Here is a 16,005-nt window from a genome sequence, read left to right on the forward strand (position 1 = left end):
AGGGCTGTGGGTTCGCTGACTGTTCTCAGCACCAGAGCAGTGCCGAGACCCGCAGATGGGGAGCCAAGATTCGTTGCCTCCCTTTATCTGCTTTCCGTCCTCCCTTGCCTCACGCCCGTTGCCCGGGGATGGCACTCCCCCCCCCGTGACGCACTCAGCACAGAAGCTGGACTCGGGCTCTGCTCTCTGGGGAGCCCAGGGGACCGCAGCCACACAGCTGGTCAGACCCGGAGCCAGGATCCAAGCCCAGGCACCCACACAGGAAGTCTCACTCCAGGGCCAGCGACTGCGACTACGACTGTCACTGCTGCCACTGCTGTCGCTGTGACCACCACCACCACCACCACCACCAGCACCACCAGTCCTACCTCTGCTGATGCTGCCACTGCTGTCGCTATGACTACCACCACCACCACCACCACCACCACCACCAGTCCTACCTCTGCTGGTGCTGCCACTGCTGTCGCTATGACTACCACCACCACCACCACCACCACCACCACCACCACCAGTCCTACCTCTACTGGTGCTGCCACTGCTGTCGCTATGACTACCACCACCACCACCACCACCACCACCACCAGTCCTACCTCTACTGGTGCTGCCACTGCTGTCGCTATGACTACCACCACGCTCACCACCACCACCACCACTACTAGCACTGCTACTACACTATTACTACCACCACCACTACTACTAGTACTGCTACTGCTACTACACTATTACTACCACTACCACCACCACCACTACTAGTAGTACCGCTACTACACTATTACTACCACTACCACCACCACTACTAGTGCTGCTGCTACACTATTACTACCACCACCACTCCTGCTAGTAGTAATACAACTACTGTTTCTTCTCGGAGCCTCCCAGGCAAAGCTCAAGGCGAGGTGGGAGTTAAGAAGGGACGGTCCCTAACCAGCTGGCTTCGCCTTTACCCTGGCAACAGCACTCTGTGTTGGGACGAAGGAAAGACGGTGTCATCTCCGCTTGGCAGAGACACCACTGCACGTGGAAATAAAAATCATCAACGCGAGTGTCGGTTCCTGAAATTTATACTCAGAAATTTTCTTATGAATTTTACAAGACCATTCATCATAGCACCAAGCCTAAAATTCCTTAATAGAAAACAGTCAACAAATACTCCAGTGAATTTCCCACAGGTATAAATTAGGCAAATAGTCATTAATATCTTCATTTACAATCATCAATAAATAAGTGTGCACATTCATACAATTGTTTTTACAAAGATCCCTTTTTACAAAGCTACAGCTATGTGTATACTAAATAGACAAAATAACCCTCGTACTACAAAATAGCATCTCACTTTGTTCAATAGTTCTCTTAGAGCCCTCAGCAAAAACCCCCACGCGGTGTCCACGCCGTCCTGCCGTGGCACTAAAGGAAACTCTAGCATGAACCCTGCTAAACACATGACTGACCGGGAAAAGAGAAACGCCCATCACCATCCAGCACAACATCCTCGGAGCAAACTCCGTGCCCAGGTCTGGGCCTTTGTCCCGATGAAGCACAGACGGCGGTTTTGCCACCTTCCCCCCTTGGCTGATGTCACCGGCGCCGTGCGAGGGATGCAGGCAGCCTCCTCAGGTGCAGTTTCAGGGGCAAAGGGCTCTTGAGGCACCCTCCCCCCCCCCCCCCCCAGTGCCGTGCCCACTGCAGGGACAGGCCACCCCAACGTGCCAGCCTTTGGCTCACGGGGTCCAAGGCCAGCATGCAAAGGGCCTCTGATTCCCGAGGACTTTCCGTGCCCACGCCCCGAGTCTGCTGGGGGAAGGGAACAAGGTGGGAGGAGGAGGCAGGGCTAGTGGGTAAAAGCTACTTATTCCTGCAGCTGAACTTCTCACATCGAAAGAAATTCCCCTGGGAAACTGCCCCCGATGCTGACGTAAGGAAACCCCGTTCGTTCTAGGAGCCCTAGGAAGGAGATCCCCCACGTTCCCCTGCAAACGTCCATCCCCGCACCTTTAACATAAACTACCTTTTATTTACTAACCCTTCCCAGGCACTTTCTTAGGTACAGAGCAGGAAGCAATGCTCTGAGCTTTGGCATTCGCTTCCCAATACAGAGGTACATTTATTTTAGGCAAATAGGCCACGCACTGAGCTTTTATAAAAATAATCTAGACTTGCTAAGATTTAGATTTGAAAATCTAGGGCTTTTCAGAAGTCTTCCGACGTCCCACCCAGAGAGGTGAATGCACGATCCCAGGTGTGGCCGCAGGGCAGCCCCGGCCAGGATCCTGGGCCCGGCCAGCTTGGCCTGGTTTGGACCAGTCAGCTCTCTGGTTAGACACGCGCAGCGTTCCCTTTAAAAAGTGCTCCCACCTTGCACGGCAGTTAGGAAAACAAACGTTTTGTGTTTTGTGGCTGCCCTTTTCCACAGCACGCTTTGCAGGAGGATATGCCCAGATTGACGTGTGGTGGGATGGACAGAAGTGGTAGCTGTTGCAAAAGAATAAACTGATTAAGACTGTTCGATGTGTTTTCAACAATGCTGAAATCATGACTTTTAAACTTAAAGGAAAATTACGACACCCATCTCAGACCAACCATCATGACTTCACCCAGGTAGCCTGTGCTCTCCATCCCATGTCCATGCTCTCCATCCCACGGGGACCGTGCTCTCCATCCCACGGGGACCGTGCTCCCCATCCCACGGGGACCGTGCCCTCCATCCCACGGGGACCATGTTCTCCATCCCACGGGGACCGTGCCCTCCATCCCACGGGGACCGTGCCCTCCATCCCACGGGGACCGTGCTCCCCATCCCACGGGGACCGTGCCCTCCATCCCACGGGGACCATGTTCTCCATCCCACGGGGACCGTGCCCTCCATCCCACGGGGACCATGTTCTCCATCCCACGGGGACCGTGCCCTCCATCCCACGGGGACTGTGCCCTCCATCCCACGGGGACCGTGCTCTGCCCAGGCCGCTGAGATGAGCGTTTTCTGAGAGAAAGCCCACTGTCCTGCTCTGAGGAGCAGCTGCCAGTGGTGGAAGCGATGAGCGGGAGGGACAGGCTGCACAGTTACTGAAGTCACTGGTCTTCCATGTCCAACACGGAGGTGTTACTACGAACAGCCCCTTGGAGCCATCTGCTTGCAAGTTTGCAGCCATAGGCTAACCTGACAGCTGCCTCCTCGGGCATTGTGGCGTGGGCATAGGGGCGTTTAAGCAGTTTGGGGGGGGGGGCACACTTGGGAAGCGGGTGAAGGAGGCGCTCCTGTCCACTTCAGAGACTTGGGTGGCGAAGCTGACCACAGAAGCCCCTGAGGGAGGTCTCCCAGCAGACAGGAGAGGGCCCGTCTCAGAACTCTGGCGGGGTTTTGGGAGTCCTCCTGGATGTTCGAGAAAGCCCGAGCTTGACGCAGAGTTCCTATGACCGCACTCCAGCCACAGAACCAAAGGCAGACCCATTTGGGGCGGGGGTGGGGTGGGGTGGGCGGGGGAGAGGGCATTATTTCCCACCTGCAATTCTGCACCCAGCCACACTGGGTAAAGGCAGAATGAAGATACTGAAGATACTTTGTTATGCAAAAATCTCAAAATACTTAGTTACTTCCCATGTTCCTTTTCTTGAGAACTTATTAAAGAACGTTTCAGCCCGGCCGGCATGGTTCAGGGGTTGAGCATCGACCTATGAACCAGGAGGTCACGGTTCAATTCCAGGTCAGGGCACAGGCCCGGGTTGTGGGCTCAATCCCCAGTAGGGGGGCATGCAGGAGGCAGCTGATCCATGATTCTCTCTCATCATTGATGTTTTTATCTCTCTCTCCCACTCCCTTCTCTCAAAATCAATATATATATATAAAAGGAATGTTCCACACCAAAAAAAAAAAAAAAATCAAATCAAATCAACGGGAAATTTGACAGGAAGGAATAGGTAAGCACAGTACACTGCTTGGTTCAGGAGCAAAAACAGTCCTTATGCAGCCACACTGAACAGCGATGCACCCAACAGGATGACCTGAGTACCCTGGCAAGGCAGAGCGCGCGCCACATCTGCCATCAAGCAAGCAAGCGATGCTTCTAGATTAATTAAAAAACAAAAGTAGGAGCGTGCTCTGCAGCAACGCAAAGCCAGCACTGGAGAGTGGAAAGCGTTACGTCTAGAGAGCCAGACTCGGGGGGTTCCTAGTTTTACTGGGGGCCTCATGGCCTGTGTTTCTTTTTAAACTACGAACATGTATTCCTTGGATTAGAGTCTAAAACAAATTCTGTTTTAAAAATTAAAACCCCTGGGGTGGTGTGTCCTGCAGGCTTCTCGATCCACCTTTTATATCCAGCGTTTTCCCTCTGAGCCTTTACTCAAATGAGAAATGTTTTCTCCTTAAAAAAAAAAGAGTTCAGTTTGCTGCCAACCTGAACCAAATGACTTTTAGGCATCCGGCCAGTCGACGGCTTTAAGCAATATTACAAGTTGTAAGGGGCGAGAGGAGCCGCCTGTGGGGGTTCTGAACAAAGTCTAGGCCGTCGATGAAATGGTTTGACGTCTGGGCCAGCCCTGCCCCAGGCGTTGGAGCATCTGAGTGAGGCGTGCACGCGTGGCGCTCGGCGTTCTAAAACACCCCAGGCATCGTCCTTATTATCTGCCGCGGAGCCTGCGGTGATGCCGGGCGCTCACCATCAGCTCGTTTTCCACGGACACGCAGCCTTCGGGTGGACTCGCTCCAGGCTCCCGCGGCTTTCGGCTGAGACGGCTGGGTCGGCTCGTGGGGAGAAGCAGGCTGAGTCAGAGCGGGCCAGAGGCCAGACGCCGGCTGCCGACCCAGATGGGCGCCGCGGGGCCTTTGGGCCGTGCTGGGGTTCTGCCAGCTTGAACCCCGCTGCTCGACACAGACGAGTCCTTGGCTTGGTAAGGGACACGCGTGGTTCCTGGAGTGAGAGCAAGGCTGGTCTGTCAGCGGTCACGGGTCCCCAGCAGGAAGAGGGGACGGGCTTGAAAGTGAATAGAAACTCTTCGTGGGAGACATACGAGAACAAAACAGAGGTTGGAAGGTGGCCTGAAAAAATCTGGTTTTGCATCCAATCAGGTCATTTTTATCTAATCACTCTCTCTCTCTTTCAGGACATTCGTGGGCACAACGGAAGTTCCCTAAAAGGGGTGACTCTGGGCTGGGCGTTGGACGGCCTGGGGTGCTGGCAAGTCGACTCCTGGTGGGGTGGGCGACCGTGGCCAATCCCCTCTGCCTCTCGGGGTTCAGCTGGACCAGACGCTGTCTGAGGTCCCTCCTGACCTGACAGCTTGTGGTTACAAGTGTCACCGGATTTATGCTCAACGGGGAGGAAGCCACAGTCCCCGGGACCTGCCTCTGCAGGAAGCGGGCGCAGAGGGCCCAGCTGGAGGGCGGGAGGGCAGCGGGGGCCTCTCTCCTCTCCCAAACCGCCTGCCTTTTCAGGAAAACCGTTGCGAAGGACCACAAAGGATGCCCGAGCCGAGACCGCACGCCAGGCAGGTGCGCCCAGGCCGTCTGGGGGCAGGAAGCTGCTGGACCACGTCCAGCTGTGCCATCAGCCAGAGCTGGCTCTGGGCCAGCCTCTCCTGTAATCCTCCTTCGGCGATTTCCAGGGCTCCTGCAGTGCCCGGTGGGGCCTTGGGGGTTAGCACAGACCCCCCAGGAGCCCGCCATGGAAGCCAGGGGGCTGCCCAGGCAAAGTGGCAGGGGTCCCAGGCCCGCCCCGCGTCAGCCAGAACTCTGCTTTTATCTATCACCTAGACCAGTGGTCGGCAAACTCATTAGTCCACAGAGCCAAATATCAACAGTACAATGATTGAAATTTCTTTTGAGAGCCAAATTTTTTAAACTTAAACTATATAGGTAGGTACATTGTTATTAACTTAATTAGGGTACTCCTAAGCTGGCCTTTGCTAAAAACTCAAGGGGCCAAAGAGCCGCATGTGGCTCGCGAGCCTCAGTTTGCCGACCACTGATCTAGATTGCCCACACTCCACCCCAAGAATTCATTTGAAAAGAGGGTTCCATTGGTGGAAAAGATCTGAAAATCCAGCTTCCCCCCAAGTCAATCAATGCAGAAGTGAATTTAAAATGCACCCTTCCCGCTCAGAAACAAAAACCGTGCCCGCAGCTCACGGTACAGCGGCCACTTGCGTTTGGACTTTGCTTTTCCCAGATGCTTTCCTGGGGGTGGCAGCCGTGTGCCCCTCGAATGTCCCCCCACCGCCAGACCACACAAGTGCGCGGTCACCAGGCACCTTTGCTCCAACGCCCCCTCCTGGAGGAAAAGGCGGAGGCTCTGCCGGGGGCACCCACCCGCTTTCTCATCAGGAGAGGAGAGGACCTCGAGGCCACCCGGGACCCTAAGGCCCTGCGTGCGGGGCGGGCCGAGACCGGGCTATGGCTAGATACTGACAGAGCAAGGCACGCAGAACGAAGCCCACGGGGACCCGCACCCCCGTGCGCCGAGGACGCAGCCCGAGAGGAAGCACGCTCGGGGCGCGCAGGAGGAAAAGGAATCGCGAGGAAGAAAAAGCGAGGCGTCCACGTTTGCCGGGAGACCCTCAGCTGTCTGCGGGGAGCCCGCCCGGAGCCCGGTAAGTGAAGGAGAGGGCACTCCCGCCGGGTCCGGTCTCTTTATTGCGCAGACGCGCTCAGAGCCTGTTGACGTCCAGCTGGGGGAAGAGCAGCAGGCAGTACACCAGCAGCCAGAGGAAGAGGATGAAGTACATCATGTCGGGCTGCTGGACGAACTGCGCCAGGGCGTCGCTGTGCGGGCTCTGGCCCTCCCGCAGCGAGGCTTCGCCGGAGTGGTTGGCCTTCCTGCAGGAGGGAGACACGGCTGTTACAAGCGGGACCCCGGGCGAGCGGACCCCACCGGCTCCCAGGCTCCAACCTCGCTGCCCAACCGGAGAGCTGCGGGCACATGTAGGCCCGAGGAGGGCGCTAGGGGCCAGGCGCCCGCAGCACGAAGAGGGAGGAGCTGTTAGCCCATTGCACAGATGGGCATACTGAGACTCACGGGGTGACGGGGCTTGCCCAGGCCACACAATGACTGGGATAGAGCCGGGCTCTGGCCCAGGTCTAACTCCCAGGCCAGGACACCTTCCTTTCCACCTCAGTGGCCTTCACACAGCTAGACACGGGCAGTCCTGTTATTAGGGACAGAGGGGACTTCCTGGGTCATCTAAAGGACAGAGCATTCCCTGATGTCAGATCATTGAAAACAGCCATCAGAAACAAAAGCCAAAAACCAAAAACGGCCACCAAGTTTGGTTTGGGGCTTTTAAAATAATTAATGACTAGATTTGCTTTTGGTCAGATTCGTCTGTCTTCTTCTTTTTTTTTTTTTTACAGAAGGCAGCATTAAAGTGACCTTGAGCTTCTGCCTGGTGCATAGAGCCCAGAAGTTCCAAATTTTCACCAAGGAAAGGGCTGGGGGACACCATCTGGTTGGAAGGGGTGCTGGGAGCCTCTGCTTGAAGCTCACTGGGACTTTTGGGGGCTTGTGGTGGAGGTTCTGAGAGGGAACACGACTCCATCCCGACTGTCTCCCTCCCAGCCTTGGCCTAGGGCAGTGGTTGGCAAACCGCGGCTCGCGAGCCACATGCGGCTCTTTGGCCCCTTGAGTGTTCTAACGCCACTTCTTCAAAAGAGACTCGCCCAGGCCGAAAACCGACGTCTGCGCATGGGCCACGAAGTTTCAATCGCACCGGACGTGCGCGCCCGCACGTGGTATTTTGTGGAAGAGCCACAATCAAGGGGCCAAAGAGCCGTGTGTGGCTCGCGGGCTGCGGTTTGCTGACCACGGGCCTAGGAAACCAGTGGTTCACATGCGGAAAACGGACAGCGGACAGGGTTGCTTTCTCTTTCTCAAAACTGTTTTTGGAGAAAATTTAAACTATATTCTTTATTGCAAAGGTAATAAATGTTCAAAGTCATGGAAAACGGCCCGGCTGGTGTGGCTCAGTGGTTGAGCATCGACCTGTGAACCGGAAGTCATGGTTGGATTCCCGCTCAGGGCACAGGCCCAGGTTGCGGGCTGGATCCCCAGGAGGGGGCGTGCAGGAGGCAGCCGATGATCCATGATCCTCTCTCACCACTGATGTTTCTCTCCCTCTCCCTTCCTCTCTGAAATCGGTAAAAATGTAATTTTAAAAAACAATGTGGAAAACCGACTGCAGGTCTCCCCCTCGCGGGTTCCAATTCCCCGCGTGACTCCCTCATAAAAGCTAAGCGCCGTTTCCCTAGGAGCGTGTCAAGCCTAACGGAAAACGTGAATTCATCTTCCCCCGTCACAGCGGGAGAGGGAAACGGGTCTGGCCGCTCTGTGAGGAGCCAGAGAGGTGGAATTCTGGGCACCACACTCCTGGGTGTGGGGTCACGTTCAGGCAGAGGCTTCCATTCCCACCATTTAAGTCCTTCCAAGCCCATTCAAATCGGTGGCAGACATTTAAGAAAGATCAATCGAGTGGAGCGAGTCAGCGACTCGAACAGGCACGGGAGCAGGCCTGGCGGGGCGTGAGAGGTTCCCCTGGCCCGCTGGGTCCTAAGTGGGCAGTGGACAGCGGTGCGGCAGCTGAGCCCAGTCCTCCACGGGAAGAGATACTTTCATGGACATCCTGGCATGTTTGCACTCCCTCTTCATGTCTGCTCTGATGCCATAAAACTGTAAAATCAGCTCAGTGAGCCTCTGGGTATTGTACCTGCAGTGGCGACAGAACGAACAGGGCTGTCGGGCGCGGTGGCGTGTCCACCGGTCACATCCCTTCCTCTGCTGCCTGGCTCTCCCCGGGACCCCCGTGCGTGCTGCCCTCCATGCTGCGGACACGCGGGCGCACGGCCCACACCTGTCTCTGCACGCAGCAGCGCTTCTGTGCGTTAATATCCCTCTTCCCGCCCACGCGCCGTGGGCTCCCATTCATCCTCTCTGGAACCGGTCAGTTTCTGGGCCTTCGCTCAGACTCAGCCTTGGGACCGGCAAAGCCTCGCTGGAGAAGAGCCACCCGCGCCCACCGCCGGCAGAAGGCCGGCTGCACAACTGACAGAGAAAAGGGTCTTGGGGACCCCACCACCCTTGGAGGAAAGCCACCCACCTGGTTAACATGCGGTTTCTTCTGTCGTCCAGATCGGCGGCATTCCTCAGCTGAACATAGCTAGAGTGATCCTACAGTGAGATTCATAAACAAAACCCCGCAACCCCATTAGTAAAGACGAAACCTCTGACACGGAAAATAAAACGATGTTCAACCTACAAAGCCGAGCACGCCCCGCTTCTCTCAATATTGTCAACACCTAGTTCCCAAGTCCAAGTGCTAAACAATGTCCACATCACTCCCCCCTCTCCCTGGCCCCCCTCCCCCCAACTGGTGGCCCCATCCCCTGAATCAGGGCTGCGGACCATGGTGCTTTGGGTCCCAACACAACCAGAGCTACATTGTTGCAAGCGTCAAGGACCCTCCGCTTCTGTTGCACCCGTCACGGAGCTTCTCTTTCTGGGGGTGGTGGGGTGGGGGCATTGGGGGCATTTTGTTATATAACAAAGAGACCTTTGGGCTTTAAAATCATCACTTTATTTACATCCCCTATTGCCCAAACTGGACATCCGATTGGACTGTGCTTAACAACAAGATTTCGATGTGCTTGCCTTCTATCCAAAAGTATAGTTGTTGCATGCTGGGGAGGAGGAAGGATGGAAAGGAATTGATTAGCAGTGGTGCTCAGAAGAAGAAGAAGAAATTCGCATACTAACCGATTCCAAAGACCTATTAGTATGTCGTCGGATGTAAATGCTGGAGTCGCTGTGGCTAGTCCTGAAAAATAAACACACGTTTTGAATTGGCGTCACCAGCGGCTCCTCGCGGCTCCGCGGGGCGCCCCCACCTCCCGGGGCACCCCCACCTCCCGGCGCTTCTGTGTTCGGATTAGGCAAACCGCGACTTCGGACCCCGCGAGGGAGATGAGACCTTTTACCCAGGACGCCGTGCGGGCTGGAGCGTGCTACAGATATTGGGATGGATGGAGAGACACCGGGCCCTCGTCAACAAGAAGACGTGGCGAGCAAGCATTCCACGTAGAAAGCAAAGCACGCATTCGCGAAAGCCACAGGATTTCGCAGCAGGAAGCGCTCTCTTTCCCTGCAGCCCCCCATCGGGGACCTGCCGGACGCCCTCTGCAGGTGCACCCACGGGTTGGAAGAGCAGAGGCCAGACCTGGGCCACCACCTGGTAGCCAGCACCCCACCCCCCGCCCCTGTGCTGCGTCCCAGGCGCCGTGCTGCCCTCCGCCCCTCCAGCCCTGGGTGGCCCTCCGCTTCTCCTGCGCGAGGGGGCTGCTTTCCTGACCGTGGCTCTGAGGCTGATGTGGAACAGATCGCTGACCTCCTGTGGTCAGCTGTCCTCATCGCTAAAATGGATCGCCCGCACTTCACAGAGCTGGGGGGCAACAGGGCCCTGCAGGTCAGAGGGGCCCCGGCCGGCTGCTCCGCAGGAAAACGAGGTGCTGGGTGTCACCGTGCCCGGCAGACAGCCATCTCGGTGTGCTCCTGGGAGACCTACTGTGTGGCAGCCTGGGGCCCGGAAACAAGGCATCGGATGCAGAGCGGATCCTAAAGGGACTCCCCAGCGAAGCCCTGGCTTCCCGCCCCGCTGCTCTGCAAACTGCACCCAGCCTGCCTGCTGCCTGCTGCCTGCCGCCTGCCGCCTGCCGCCTGCTGCCTGCTGCCTGCCTGCTGCCTGCCTGCTGCCTGCTGCCTGCTGCCTGCTGCCTGCTGCCTGCTGCCTGCTGCCTGCTGCCTGCCTGCTGCCTGCTGCCTGCTGCCTGCTGCCTGCTGCCTGCCTGCTGCCTGCTGCCTGCCTGCTGCCTGCTGCCTGCTGCCTGCTGCCTGCTGCCTGCTGCCTGCCTGCTGCCTGCTGCCTGCCTGCTGCCTGCTGCCTGCTGCCTGCTGCCTGCTGCCTGCTGCCTGCTGCCTGCTGCCTGCCTGCTGCCTGCTGCCTGCTGCCTGCTGCCTGCTGCCTGCGCGCTGGGCGCACCTCAGGGACTGCGCTGGGCGGGCGCTGGGCCAGGCCTCGGGGAACCACAGCCCTTGTCCTTCACCCAAAGCCTGCGCTGGTTTGCTGGCTGGTGTCACGGCCAAGAACGGAACAGCAGCCCTGGCCGGTTTGGCTCAGTGGATAGAGCGTCGGCCTGCGGACTGAAAGGTCCCAGGTTCGATTCCGGTCAAGGGCATGTACCTTGGTTGCGGGCACATCCCCAGTAGGGGGTGTGCAGGAGGCAGCTGATCGATGTTTCTCTCTCATTGATGTTTCTAACTCTCTCTATCCCTTCCTCTCTGTAAAAAATCAATAAAATATATTAAAAAAAAAAAAAAAGAACAGAACAGAACAGCAAATGCGCCCACAGAGAAAAAGAGCCCCCGTGCCGTGTCCTTGAGAGCGGGCGCAGCACTAGTGATGTTTTCTGGCAAAAAGCGCATCCCCGCAGGGCGGGGTCTCCCGCTCTCCCTCCACGCCGTGCCCAGCACGCTTTCTTCGAGGCGGGCTGTGTGTGACAGGACCATCCCCAGGGGACTAAGGAGGTCCGCTCCCTGACCGTGGTTCTCCCAGCAAGCACAGCGCCCTCCTGCGCGCCAGGCACTGGGCCAGGTGCCGAGCCCGGCTCTCCCCGGGAGCCGGCCACTGCCTATAAGCACACGTTCCTTCCTTTATTCGTCCACCCACAGGAGTCCTCCTGAATGCCAGCTGCAGCCAGGCTGTGCGCCGTGCCAGGGCAATGCTGGTGTGCCCTCCCCGCCCCCAGGGCGCTCGCTGGCCTCCAGATGGGAGCCCCTGGTAAACATGCTCTTCCACAAATGGTTAGAGAAACCCTGCTTTGACAAGAGCAGGGGCTGTGAGAACATGGAAAGGCGGGCAAAAGACAGCCTGGAGGAATCCAAGAAGGCTGCCTGGAGGAAGTGGAAGGGAAGCTGGGATGGACCCAAGGGAGCAGCACGGCAGGAGACAGGCAGGGCCAGAGGGTCCTCACAGGTGAAGGAACTTGGATGAGGGTGGCCATTCCAGGACCTCAACCAAAACCAGCTGGGGAGTGCTGGGAGGGGGGGAGGGTGCCTGAGGTGGACGGAGACGAAGCTGGGAGGCAGGTCACCAGGGTCCAGCAGGCTGGGGACAACGGGCCTTCCTGCCTTGACCAATAGGAAGCCACAGGTGGTGACTGAGCCAAGAGACAGTCGGAAAAGCATTCTGGGAAGAGATGCCCAGAGCTCAGTCCCATTCCGTCGCCTGGGGCCAGGTCCTGACTTAAACTCCGCACCGTCCACACTGAGGGAGCAGGTGAGCTGGCCTGGCCCAGGAGGGCCCCGCCGTCCGCACTCAGTCACACCCAGGAGCACACCCCTGCACACGCCTCCACGGAGCACACCCCTGCACACGCCTCCACGGGGCACACCCCTGCACACGCCTCCACGGGGCACACCCCTGCACACGCCTCCACGGGGCACACCCCTGGACACGCCTCCACGGAGCACACCCCTGCACACGCCTCCACGGGGCACACCCCTGCACACGCCTCCACGGGGCACACCCCTGCACACGCCTCCACGGGGCACACCCCTGCACACGCCTCCACGGGGCACACCCCTGCACATGCACCTCCACAGAGCACACCCCTGCACACGCCTCCACAGGGCACACCCCTGCACACACCTCCACGGGGCACACCCCTGCACACGCCTCCACGGGGCACACCCCTGCACACGCCTCCACGGGGCACACCCCTGCACACACCTCCACGAGGCACACCCCTGCACACGCCTCCACAGAGCACACCCCTGCACAACGCCTCCACGGAGCACACCCCTGCACATGCATCGCCTCAACGGGGCACACCGCTGCACACGCCTCCACGGGGCTCGAGCTTCCCCTGGCGCACGCCTCCACGGGGCACACCCCTGGCGCACGGTCCCCGTAGCTGCAGCTTTGCCCAGGGCTATGCGAGGAGCCGGGAGGGAACTGCCCTCCGTGCAGAGAGCAGGCGAACCTTTGCGATGAAGGGTCACAGCCTCTTCCCCAGAGAAGTCCGCCTGCCTTTCCACCTCTCTCCCGTGTCTCACCCCACAGCACGGGTTTTGCTGGAGCCTCCGGACTCAGCACACAGCCCGTCGCTCCCTTTCCCCACGGCCATCTCTCCCCCCCTCACCTGCCGCAATATGTGCTGATGCCCGCAGTGTGCCAGCTGCTTGCCCAGCTGTTCCCTTCACCGGCAATGCCTTCCCTCGCTCCCTCTCCCAGGGCCAATCCCACATAGTCCTCAGCGCTCACTGCAAACACAGGACAGCCCCCACGCCATCCCGAGCCTCCACCTGCCTCCGAGGCCTAAACCGCAAAGTCCCCGCTTGCCTCTTGACACCTGAGGTGTCCCCTCCAGTCCTGGTCCCAGGAGGCCGGACGGAGCCGTCTTCGCTCTCTCTAGCTGGGAGACCCTGGAGGACAGCGCTGGGCCTGAACCCGAGGTGACTCACCTCCTCGGAAGTCCCCAAGCCCAGCGGGCACCCTCAGGGCGGCGCCCACAGGTTACTGAGAACTAACTTGCTTCGGGAGAAGCTGAGCGGCCTGGCGAGTGACCCTCGGCCCCACCCCAGGTTGTGATCAAGTAGGTGGCAGCCGGGCCGTGTGCCTACAGTGTCAGCAGCATGTACAGCAGGTCCAGCTCCATGCTAAGGCATACGTGTCTGCTGGACAGTCACGAAAGGGGCAGGGAGAGGGACTCTGGAGTCAGGGCCAAAGTTGGTAGCAGTCTCCTGATGTGGGCCGCCCCCCTCCCCCCCCCCTCGCCACCGAAGCAGGGCAGAGGGGAGGCGGGAGGCTGGGCATCTGCCAGCCACTCCTCGGCTCTCCCGTCTGGACTGATCACCACTCCAAATGCAAACCTCAACAGCTTCCCTTAGCAGCCAGGATGCCCCCCTGCACAGGCAGTGAGGGGCAGGAGAGCATGTGGGTGGTGCAGCCCCACAGGTCTGAGTCCGAGACCCCGCGCTGCGGCGTCCTGGGCTGAGGGCTGCGAGCCTCCTTGTCCGCCATCAGGAGGCCCGATCCTAGCCCCTGCCTCTGGGGGTGCCGGGGGAGTTAAGGAGGAAACGCATGGGAGATGCCTGACCACTGAGGGCAAACAGAGACCACCACGACAAGGAGTGGCAATGGGGAGGCCAGGGTCCCCTGGAGTCAGCAGTTAAGTATTTTCCCTGGGACAGATCCGGCCCACCCGGTGGCCTTGGAGTGACAGAGTAGATGCACGCTACACACCTCGTGCCCATCAGTCCAAGTTCACGATCCTCCCTGAGATAAAGGAACCGTCCTTAGCGCTTTAGAACCAAACTCCCGGGCGAAGCCACAGTACTAAGGTCCAAACTCCATGTGACAGCCGTGCAAGGTCCCCTCCGGACCCACGCGGCTCAGCGCTGCCAGGTCTGGGAGACGCTGACCGTCAGCGAAGTTCCATTTCTAACCGCCCAACCCGCGGCCGTCTGCGGGCCGGGCCGGCCGGCCGAGGCTCCAAGGCCATTGCTTTTCACACCCCACGCCTCCCGCGGGCCAGCCACGTCGCTGCTCGCTGCTACTGCCCCGCGGGGACCTGGAGGAGGAAGGAGGCAGGCCCCCGTCTTCCCCGCGCTGCTCCTCGGCAGGTCTCGTGACGGTGAGGGCCGGCGGGGACCCAGGTGGAGAGCTGAGGCGTCGGTTTCTGATTCTGGCAAAAGGCCACCTTGCCAGACGAATTTGGTGTGAATCGGAAGAACCTTCTTACGAAGTTTCCTTTGCTGCCAGTCCCACCCCCCAACCCCGTCACGTCAGAAACTAACAATGTGCTGGGTTCGAGACCCTCTCTCTCTAGCTGCGTCTCCCGGGCGAGGAGACGGTGACGTCCGTACCTGGAGGGGACTCTGTGGAAGCCCGGGTCTTCCTCCAGGTCGTCCGAGGACCGCCCGGCCCCGGGGGCGAGCAATATTGAACTTTCCACGTCGTCCACGTGCTTCTTTTTCTCCTTTTTCTTGCTGCTGACCGATTCCTCCGTCGCCTTTTCTTCTAAAGGGCTTCTTACGTTTCCCGAGTTTGGGGATTCCTGGGATTAAGGACAAGACAACCAAATGGAAGTCAGCATTTCACGCCGAGACACCGAGGGAGGGACACCACCCAGCGCCTGGATTCCAAGGCCCAGAGGGGCCCCCTCTAACTCTGCCTCTCCCACGAGTTCCCTCCAGCACAGCCTGCCAGGGACGGGAGCCCACCCCCCGCCCCACGCCTGTCCCGTGCAGAGTTCAAATGCTCCAGACGGGTGAGGTGAGATGGCATGCGGTCTGGAGTCCGCAGCCTCTAGTTTAAAACCCTGACCAAGGCAGCTCTCTGACCTTGAGCGACGGACTTGATCTCTCTGACCCTCAGTTTCCTTGTCTGTCAAATGGGTACAATAATCACCAACCTCTTCCCACAACCTGACAGTGCTTCCTCTAAAGGGTGTCCCTCACAATGGGCAGGGGTCGGACCCTTCACACAGCCATCACCCGCTTAAACAGAGACACAGGCGGGCCCAAGGGTGCAAAGGTCGCCGAGTTTGGAGAGGTGTACACGCAGACACGCGTACAGCTGGTGGGAGGACACTTCGCGGTGCCCTCGGCGAAGGTGGGTTCTGGGGCACCGCTAGCATTTACTGGACAAGGAGCGTTCTCCGAGCGGCGTCTACAGCCAACACTCTGAAACGCATCGGCAGTGCTCGCCAGTGAAACCAAGAAGCGTGGGAACTGTTGGAGCAGAGTCTGGAGAATTCCTTTGGGGCCGGAGGAACCTGCTCGGCAGGCGGTGGACTAAGGGGACTGAGCTGGCCAGGCCCCTGCAGCCACAGAACAATGCTCCGTGCAGAGAGGAAAACGCCCTCGGCAATTTGAAACTCCAGCCCCTCCTCCGTCATCAATGGTACCTTTTCTGAGAGGTGAAATGAGGAGACACCTTTTTTTTTTTTTTTTTTTTAAAGACTAG

General features: G+C 58.7%; 1 protein-coding gene across 2 annotated transcripts in view; it reads right to left on the reverse strand.

The window, feature by feature from the left end:
* Positions 1-1,024: 1,024 nt before the first annotated feature.
* Positions 1,025-16,005, reverse strand: part of CLMN (calmin) — a 93,015-nt gene continuing 78,034 nt past the window's right edge. Inside the window, exons 10-13 of one of the 2 annotated variants that reach the window (XM_079769508.1) lie at positions 14,904-15,094; positions 9,738-9,798; positions 9,082-9,152; positions 1,025-6,808 (exon numbers count right to left, since the gene is read on the reverse strand). In XM_079769508.1, coding sequence (XP_079625634.1) covers positions 6,640-6,808; positions 9,082-9,152; positions 9,738-9,798; positions 14,904-15,094 — 492 coding nt within the window. In that variant the 3' untranslated portion in view covers positions 1,025-6,639. Of the gene's footprint in view, positions 6,809-7,879; positions 8,692-9,081; positions 9,153-9,737; positions 9,799-14,903; positions 15,095-16,005 lie in introns of those variants that run through there. The other variant, XM_079769509.1, reaches the window with a different exon arrangement.

This window comes from Cnephaeus nilssonii (genome assembly GCF_951640355.1).
Source record: "Cnephaeus nilssonii genome assembly, chromosome: 4".
Taxonomy (NCBI): Eukaryota; Metazoa; Chordata; class Mammalia; order Chiroptera; family Vespertilionidae; genus Cnephaeus; species Cnephaeus nilssonii.